Here is a 9718-nt window from a genome sequence, read left to right on the forward strand (position 1 = left end):
TTAACAAGTACCACACATGCACACGAAAAGAAGCCAGCCTTAGTAGCCTGTATGCATGGCAGCTGTGGTGACTAAATAATCCATATGGCTCTGAAGAGAAGTTCTGCTTTGTTGGGTCTAGAGTCACAGTTACAGTGGTGGAATTCAGACACTCAAGCAAACCCCATCCTGTCCAACCACACCTCAGACTGCAGTTAAGCCTGGGTTTGGAAATTCTATCCTCAGCATGGTTTATCCAGGTAGAAGTTCCATGTTTGAGGAAACTTTAATTTTTTCACAGGCCCAAAGTTCTGTTCTCCTCCCAATTCATTTCTATTCCTGCATTCACTCATCCATTTCCTTACAAAATGTAGGAAATCACATAATAGTTTCATAGAGAGAAAATCAAAGGCCTGGCTTAAATTGCAAAAGCAAAAGCAGAATCAAGTATGAAACACCATCTTCAATGTGAAAATCAAACAATATGGTAATCTTAAAACAACAGATACATGCTGAAATGTAAATTCCACAGGTTGTGTAAACGGTAGAATTTAACCACTAATCCTAATGCCTCCCAGCAACTAGAATTAGGTATTTAAGTGAGAGTCTTAATGCTCATTTAATATAGTCTCCTGAAGCCCAATCCAACAACTTCTTCATTTTTTACTATGAAGAAAATATTCTTGTGAAGTTCAGTTTAGTGAAGACACACAAGTTTACACTTCTGAAAAGAATTCACTAGCCATATTCTGAAACTGGGCTCTAGGGAAAAAGACTCGATGATGCAAAATTCTTAGTATCCTTCCATGTATAGAGAACAAGATGAAAACTTCATATTTATCTCCAGTTAGATCAATTAATATTCAGAAAAGTTATGTAACATTACATTTAAATAACCATAGAGGGAAGAATCTACCAATGTTCTAGAAGCTTCTCTAGACCTTTCAATCAATTTTATTTATATGCAAAACCAAGAGAAACTTAAAAAAAAAACAAAGCTCCTCCTGATGCTAAAGCTCTCAATTTACTGACAGGCAAATGGCTTCATGCTGCCACTTAATCTCATTTCTTGCATAATGCCCTCTAATTAGCATATCAAAGTGAATTAATACTTCTAGGGCATTAGCAATGGGGAAATCTGCTCCAGGCTCACAATAGCAGTTAAGAGAGAGCCAAGAAATCCTCAAAAACACCACAAACCACTTTGCATTGCAAAACTGTTCAATTTATTTATCCTCTCTCTCTAAACACTTTTACCGCACACTGTTTTACTACTGTTCACCAAACAAAATGATAATTGCCAAAGTTACCAGCATCTGCAATGCCTGTTTAGAATCTTAATTTAGATTATGTTGCAGATAATTTCTATATGCAACCATTTGTTCTATTATAAATGTTAATATAGAGACAGTGGAAATGTTGACATTCTCAATTAGTTAATTTGAATTTGAAATAAAATTTTATGGGATTTTAAAATTTATGAATTTTTTAATGTAAAAAGCCACCTGCTGGACTCTGATGCCTAAGAAATATGCTTTGAAAACTTATGTATCACATAAAACAAAATAAACAAAAAAAATCATTTTGCCATAACATATGTCGAGTCTCCCAACTAATGGTTTAAACATTGTGAGGAATCAGCAACATTAAAAGGATTACATTGGATACCAAGTTCTCATTAATATGATCACACGAAAAGGGTTATTGTTCAAAACAGTTTAACATTTGTAAAGCACTTAACTTGAAGAAAACAAGTGGGAAACTTAACAATTATTTTTATCCATAATTAACTTTAACTGTCCTCAGTCCTAATGAGTTACTATCATGTTAGTCAAAAGTAAAAAAAATACCACGCTAATTCAACTTAACACATTCTATCACACCAATATTTTTACTAGACATACACTCAAATTTAGTACCAAAGCAACTATCATTAACCATCAAAAACTACAAACATCTTATATTTATTGCTTGTGTATATGTTCACGGAATACCTCTATTTTCAAAATAACAATAAAGAAGAAGAGATTCTGGTTACTATTCTGCCTACAAAGGGGGTAATTAGAATCAAGAGTTGAAGATTAATGAAATTTACTTTCAAATATGTTGTGTCTAAAGGCATAAAAAGATGGTTTATTTTTTTCAGTGGCTCATTCAAGCATTTCCTACTAATTCATTTGCTAAATGTAACACTAATACAGAGCTCTGATAGCAATTTGTGTGTTTGATTAACTTCTACAACTTTGTAAAAAATCTTTTTAGCTAGATAGATCTAAAAAAACTTTGACCAATTCACACTACATAGTGATATAAATTATTTACTCTCTTCATATGTAAAGACTCAAATGGCCTACTGAAGTAGAGCAAATGTTTGAAAAGGTCAACATGGGAGGGAGTGTACAAGCATTGTTAGTCTGTTACTAACTAAATCATGCTGATACCACTGATAAATGGCTAAAACACAAGCCTGCTGAGAAAACTAATAAAACATAATTCTTATAATGTCAATACTGAAAGAATAAATGCCTAAAGTTGTTCATATGTACATAGAGGGAAAATAGTATAAAAATCCTTATTTAGCATGATGTGTTCGGTACTGATCTGTTAGGTATTCTGAAATATTTCAATGTTATGAGTACAAAATAAAACGAATGATTTAGGGTGTGGTTCATGAATTTTGGTTTTTATTCTTCATAGCCATACTTCATATTACTTCATCCTATACAATGCCACCATAAACTATCAAAACACACATAATCCAAATAAGATGCTTAAGGTCTTGGAAGTAGCCATTTACAAAAGTTGTAAACAGAAATCTAAAAATATAAGCAAAATTAGTTAAAAGGAAAAGGATCCAAACATGAAAGAGATACCCAGAAAATTTTTACGAAAGTCAAAGAACCAATGTGCTCTTTGAGGCAAGGCAAGGCTTCCTTTGCCACTGTATTAATATACTTCTGATTTGGATTAAAATTATGTAAATTAGCATAATAACATAGTAAAGTCCCAAATAAAAACCAAAACTACATAGATCTATAATAAAATGAAGTCCACTAAAATTGAGGCATGAAAGAATTACTTGCACAGATCAAGTTAGTATTGACAAGAGAGTTCAATATTCTTTTATTGGGAATAAGAAAAAAAGGTATGGAAGACAGGTCCATACTTTTAAAATAATACCTGCTTGATACTTTAGATCATGAAGTTCCAAACCAGTAGAGAAGATTTTTTTTCCTACGTTTTCTATGAATGTATTACATGTATTATCTTCTAAGGATGAGAGAAGAGTAAAGAAAGTTAGAAAAACATCACTCTTTACATCCTTCCTCAAAACTTCCTTAAAAAGCTCCAGTAAGCTAAGCAAATCTATAAAAATAAAAAATATTCTTAAATTACACAGGAAAAAATTTGCAATAAAGCAACAAAATTTATGACATTTCCAGGATACACTGACTTTGTAATTTTCCCTATTTAATCACTGAATATTTCCAATGTAAATAAGCAATAATGTCTAAAACTGATAAAAAATTTAAAACATTAAAAGTCCTTTAAAATTTGCTTCAAAATAATTGTGAAAGGGTGGGAGTTACAGAGAACACAAGATTGGCCAAGTGTTGCTAACTGCTGAAAGTAGGCAATGAGTTCATGGGGATTCAAGTTTCTCTTTATCTATATTTTTACAATTGAAGTTCTCCATAATAAAAGGTTTTTAAAACTAGAAAATAGTTCCCAAAAACACAGAAATGAATCATGTATCAAACAGAGCATTTGTTTTTAAAACTCTGGAACAAACAATGATAACTATATTCGAAGTACTGCAAGAGCAACTTAAAAGAATACACAATATATATTATATGTAACATTTAGACTCACATACAACAATTTTCACCTTTCTTGTTAAAATTTCACTTGGTGGAATATTTGGATTTTATACACTAGGAATTGAAGAATTATCTGGCACTGTAAAAAGAAAAATGAACACATTTTTATATTGAAGCATTAAAAAAAGAAAGAAAACAGGCCAGAAAAAGAAGATGCCATGAGTCTCTAAACCCTTAGGGTCAGAAATAGAGGTGCTGACTGAGAGTACTGCCTTATCTCTCTGAAAGCTAGTCCCACTTACAGCAGTAAAGATAAAAGGTTTAATCATATATATTATATTCTAAACATATAAAAACTCACAAGCTACCTTCTTGATCCAGTTTTGATATGTAAAATCCTTACGACTCTTTCTAGGGAGGGTTCCTTTAAAAGCAAAGCATTTTTAATAGTAATTTTCTTCTCTTTAAACATAAAAAATACTTCAACCAGCCCAACCAGGCAAGCAGGCCTTTCTCTTCCCCTGCGGACACCTCCTGCAGTAGAGAAGTTCATTAAGTTTTATGATCTTCCCAAGTCAGTCCTGCTTATAAGCCTCACAAAGGCCACAAATCTGGCAAACCATCATGTATGCCATTAGACATTACTAGTAAATGAATGCTATTTAGGGTTTGTGGTGGCAATAAATCAGAGTTTGGTTGGCAGCTATCAACATGGAGTATTTTAACCTACCATTTAGAAAGGAAAAGGTTATGCTGATTTTTTTTCCTAATACACAACATTTTTTAACAATATGACTCTGATTATATACTAGAGTGTTGAATTTTCATTTTAAAATATTTTTAAATACATTTTTTTTTTCTCAAAAAGAGCCATTTCCTTTATTCAAACTCTCATAATTAAGGGCTTTGGAAAGAAGAGAGATTTGTGAGAATGGAATCCTCTCACAAAGTACTTCAACAATCAAGATTAAGGTGGCCAAAAAGATGTGAGGGAACGCCCCCAAAGAACTATGTAGATAAGGAGACTTCATAGTATCATGGATACTTAATAAGAGACAGATGGTAAAATGTGGCTAAAAAAGAAATCTTTAACAATTATCTCACTGGTCACTTACTTAGTTTAAAATGGGCAAATATCTTGTTTTAAAGCCTGTAACTTTCAGTTGCTTTCAAAATGCGTAGCTATCACAATTCAACAGATATTTCTGTCCAAAAATAACTGAATGATAAATTTTATAAAAGAACACATTTTCAAGAAAAAGCAAGCATCTTATGGTATACTTTTCCTACCTCTGAACAAGAAAAAAAGTATAATTGTGGTAGATTATCCATTTATCTGTCAGAAGGGAAAAATACCTTTTCATATTTGGTAGAAGGGAAAAAAGATGTTTTTCAAACTAAACCCCTTATGTGCATCAGAACTGGCAGTGTTCACTGCCTGATCAGAAACCTCAAAAGCTACTGGCAGATCTGCAAATATACGGATTTTTTTTAATGATTTTGTCTTATTTTTTAAAAAGCATAACCAAAATGACATTATCCACTGAAATGACAGCTTTACCCCCCATCTCCCCACTAGTCAACCCCCTACCCCTCTATTATGCAGAATAGAGTCATCACATAGTATTCCCAGTTTCTATTACAAATGACTAGGTAAACTTTCTCTAAGGTTATAGAGAATTAATCTTTGGATACTATTTTATTAGATTTAATAAAATGATTTCTTTTAAAAAGCATTACATGATATACGTTATAATCTACAGTGCTTATTTTATAAGCTCATGATGTTTCCAAAGCATGACTGTGGGAACAGATGGGGGAGGGGGGGAGGCCTGGAATTTGCTGCCCCAATTTCTTTGCTTCGGTAACACTAATGTCTACACAGCTGTTTTATTTCAAATCAAGGATTCTGAGTTCAGCGTCCCTGTCTCCTTCTAAGAGTAGTTTTGGAGAGTGAGGTGGAGCTCTGGGTAGTAGGGGAGAAAGGAGAGGAGAGAAAGAGCTTCACCCCCATCAATCATTCGGTACTTAAATCCCGTCCCTCTCGAGCTTAGAGAGGCTGGCAGGAAGATGCCTCAGCCTAGACAGCCGCCTTTACTCTTTGTCGGCCGTTGGCTTTTTACAAAAGAGATAACGTGCAAACTTGGATCCGCTGGCCAAAGCACAAAAAGAGAATCTAATTTACAAGTTATCTCTGAAAGCCTCAGAAACAATTTTCAAAACACAAAAATTTCTTTTGTCAGCTACCTCTTGCTTCTTAAACAGCAAGTGCCCTACCAAGGCTCTCTCTGCCAGTAATCCCAGACTCTGAAAAGACTTGTTTCTTTTTTGTAACTCACCTTTGACATGAGGTTGACTACACTTTCCTTTCAGAATGGTGTAACTAAGTCTTGTGCAAATAAGCAACTAGAGGACTTATGCTTCCTAATTGAATTCTGCCTGCTGCTAAATGTCTAAACAAGAAAAGCAGTTTGCTAGGTTTGGTTCTCAAACTAGCTAGGCCAAAACTTTAAAAAAGGCAAAAAAAAAAAAAAAAGAATCATGATAAGGGGGTGAGAAGGAAGGGATATCAGTCCCCTCTCCCTAGTAATATAATGCTATATAAAGTTGAATCAATCTTAATATTCACAACATAGTCAATACCCCAGTGCTTAGCTGTCAGCAGAAACTGAAGTGGAGCCCTGATAGCAAGAAAACCCTTGGACATTAAGTAACATAATTTACTGAGAATTACGCACTTTTAGGCTTCTAAACTAAGAATCTCAAGATTTAGTGCTTGATGTCTTGTTTTATAGTCAGATCAAAATCATCTACCGTTTTAAATCACAATGCTTTCTAAAGGTAGCTAAAAACCAACACAGAGTAAAAGTTAGTCATTTTAAAATGTCTGGGGTTTTCAAAATTAAAATATATCTTAAAAACACTCACTTGACATAAAGAAATCAAGCACACTATGTGAATGAAAAGCAGGAAAAGTAGTCTTTCAGGCTCTCAATATTTGCTGTTAATTATGGTTTTAGCATATATTTTAATAGACAGCAATAACCCTTCATCTTTTATTGATTACTTTTAGAATTAGAATTGCATGGTGGAAAATCTGTTTAAAAGGAGGACCACTCTTCTACCAACTAACAATTATATACAGTGCGCTAATATTTGTATATTCAGTTTAAACACAATCACATTTAACTTTTTAAATACCTTCACTTAAATATTCCTATGCTTTGGACTTTAACTTTCCCTTCTATTCTTTGCCAACTTAAAAAACAGCAAGTTTATAATACTGTATACCCAACAAAGACACACACAAATAAACAGTAAAGCTTGTTTAATGCATTTGTTTGCCATATACAGGGAAAATAATGCCTCAAACGAAGTAATAAAATCTAAATTAAACCTCAAATTCTACTTGAGGCACTACCATCACCTCAAGACTTAAATAGTTTCAGTTTTTAAAAAGTCTAACAAGGAAACTAAACTGAGATGAATTGTCAGAAATTTGTCTAATATATACTTATAGTTTTCATTCCAGCACTTCTGCAAAAGCTATCTTCTCATATATTCCCTGCCCTAAATACTTCAAAAATTGTTCAACCTGCACCTGTGGACCTTTCTCTACTTAATAAAATATATTAAGTATGTTTACAATGTAATGACTTCAAGCATAAAATTTAATAAAAGTAATAGATATAATACATTGTATACGCCTAAACACATCATTACCCTTCCAGCTTCTTAAAAGTAGTATTCCGAACTAAAATACTAATTCAAACATACTTCTCGGGTCTGTGCAATTGCATCTATTCTTCTATCTGTGGAAATGAAGCTTAAGGCTAAGTAAAACAAAGTTCGGGATATGCTTCTCAGCGGGAGTCGGTCCCCGTGGCTCCTTTTAAAAACTGACAGACAAACAAGGCGAAAGGAGCAGGAAAGGGTGGCTGGCGCTCCCGGCCCCCTCCCCGCCTGCAGCCAGAGGTGGCCGCTTGGGGACTGCGACCCTGCCCCGTCCACTCTACACTTCATTTTACACCAGGAGCGGAATTCAGAAATCGACTCCAGATTTATTGCAGTTTTTTCTCAAGATCAGGAGGTGGGAAGGAAAGAATGATCAAAGATGGCGGTGCCCAAAAGCAGCAGCTTTCAACTGGAGAGTCGAAGGAGTAGCTCGGACCCCACCTCAGGGGTCTCCAGGCCCACCGCGGGGCGCAGCGTCTTACCTGTTTTCTCTTTGATCTCACACAGGACACTGAAGAGCGCGGGTTTCATTCTGTGACAGTTCAGGGCATGTTTCCTAAAACATAAACAGCAAAACACAAAGGTATTAGCATCACCTATGGAATAATATGGCGCCTTCCTTAAGTTAGATCCAAGATTTAATTCCGGCCCCCTATTTTGGAAGGCTCTTTTGAACCCCGTCAAATCAACAGAAAACTCAAGTTGACTAGTTAGCGACAACCGGCAAGCTCTGGCGGCTACAGCTCCAGCCCGAACGCAGCGCGACCCATCTGCCGGGCAGGCAGCAGCCTCGAAGACCGCGGGGCGCGAACCCGTGCGGGGAGCCGCGATCCGGGGGCAGACGGCGGCGACTCAGGGGAGTAGACAGCGTGGAGGGGCTCCCGCGTCCGCCCTCCGCCGGTGCAGCGGGCGCGGAACGGGCTGCCGGCCGACTGCGGCCAGCGGGCGGTGACAGCTCGGCAAAGTTTGCGAGGCGGCCCTCCCTTCCCGAGAACTTGGCCGCTCGCGCCCGGACCCGCCGGGGAACCGCCCAGAGCCCCGCGCCGGGGCTGGGGCGGCCTCCCGCACAGCGAGGTCGTCCAGCGGCCGAGCGGAGCCGGGGTGCCGGGACTCCGGGCCGAGGAGAAAGTTGCACTTCCCTTAAGTGCGGCCCGGGGCCCGCTCGCGGCGGCGTGCAGCCGGGTCCGGGCGGGAGGTTTGAATCCGTGCGAGGGGGCCGGGCTGCCAGAGGGCCGGACGCGGGGAGGTGGGGTGAGAGAAACCCACGAAATCCACGCGGCACCAAGTCCGTCCCGCGCCCCGAGAGCAACTTTGCCGACTCCCGCCCGCGTCGAGGGGCGCTGGACAAGTTCCCCAGAGGCCGGGGCCGGAGGCCTCTTTTCGGAGAAAGTTCCCCGCCCGGGGCTGAGGCCCTGGCCCGGGCACAACCCGGGCCCGGACTCTGCCGCGGGCCCGGCTCCCGCACACACACAAAAGATGCTTAATGAGACGACACCAACTTTGCTTGCGCCTCGTCCAAGCTCTGGTCGGTGATGGTCATGATCTGGTGGAGGATGTCGCCGATGTCCTGCTTCCTGCCGTCGCCGTCCGCCCCTTCGTGGCCGTGAGGGGGAGGCGGCAGGGCCATGCCCCCCTGCACCGAGTGGCCGGCCAGGTTCACCCCGGCCAGAGTCTGCAGCATCCTGGATTGATCGTCCATCCCGCCGCGCGCGGGCGGGAGCGGGCGGCGGCGGCGGCTGAGGAGAAGGCTGAGGCGGCGGCGGCGGCGGCGGCGGCGGCGGCGACGAGGGAGGAGAAGAAAGAGGGGGGGGGGGAGGGGGAGGCGGCCGCGCGCTCCCCGCCCGCGCGGGGAGGGGGCGGCCCGGCCGGCGGGGCCCGCGGCTGAGGCAGTGCGGACGGGCGCCCGGCTCTGGCTTCCGCCGCCGCCGAGGCTGAGGAGAAGCGGCGGGCGGAAGCGCCGGGCTCCGCGGTGGTGGCGGAGGCGGACGCAGCGGCGCCCGCTGCCCTCACGCGGCCACCGCGCCGCCTCCTCGCCGCCGCTCGCCCCGCCGGGTAGCCCCGCGCAACTTGCTCCTCAGCGCCGGCCGAGTTGCCGGGACGCCCGCCGCCCCCCGCGCCAGCCTGCGCACTCCCCTTCCTCGCCCGCCGCCGCCGCCGCCGCCGCCTCGGCCGGGCGGGATCCG

At 40.7% G+C, this 9718-nt stretch overlaps 1 protein-coding gene across 3 annotated transcripts in view; it reads right to left on the reverse strand.

The window, feature by feature from the left end:
• PBX3 (PBX homeobox 3) overlaps nucleotides 1-9260 on the reverse strand; it is a 221468-nt gene extending 212208 nt beyond the window's left edge. For 2 of the 3 annotated variants that reach the window (XM_027966443.3, XM_012162805.5), the window contains exons 1-2: nucleotides 9035-9260; nucleotides 8018-8091 (exon numbers count right to left, since the gene is read on the reverse strand). In XM_027966443.3, the coding sequence (XP_027822244.1) occupies nucleotides 8018-8091; nucleotides 9035-9234 (274 nt within the window). In that variant the 5' untranslated portion in view covers nucleotides 9235-9260. Of the gene's footprint in view, nucleotides 1-8017; nucleotides 8092-8256; nucleotides 8472-9034 lie in introns of those variants that run through there. The other variant, XM_027966442.2, reaches the window with a different exon arrangement.
• Between the last annotated feature and the right edge of the window lie 458 nt (nucleotides 9261-9718).

Source organism: Ovis aries, chromosome 3, assembly GCF_016772045.2.
Source record: "Ovis aries strain OAR_USU_Benz2616 breed Rambouillet chromosome 3, ARS-UI_Ramb_v3.0, whole genome shotgun sequence".
Taxonomy (NCBI): Eukaryota; Metazoa; Chordata; class Mammalia; order Artiodactyla; family Bovidae; genus Ovis; species Ovis aries.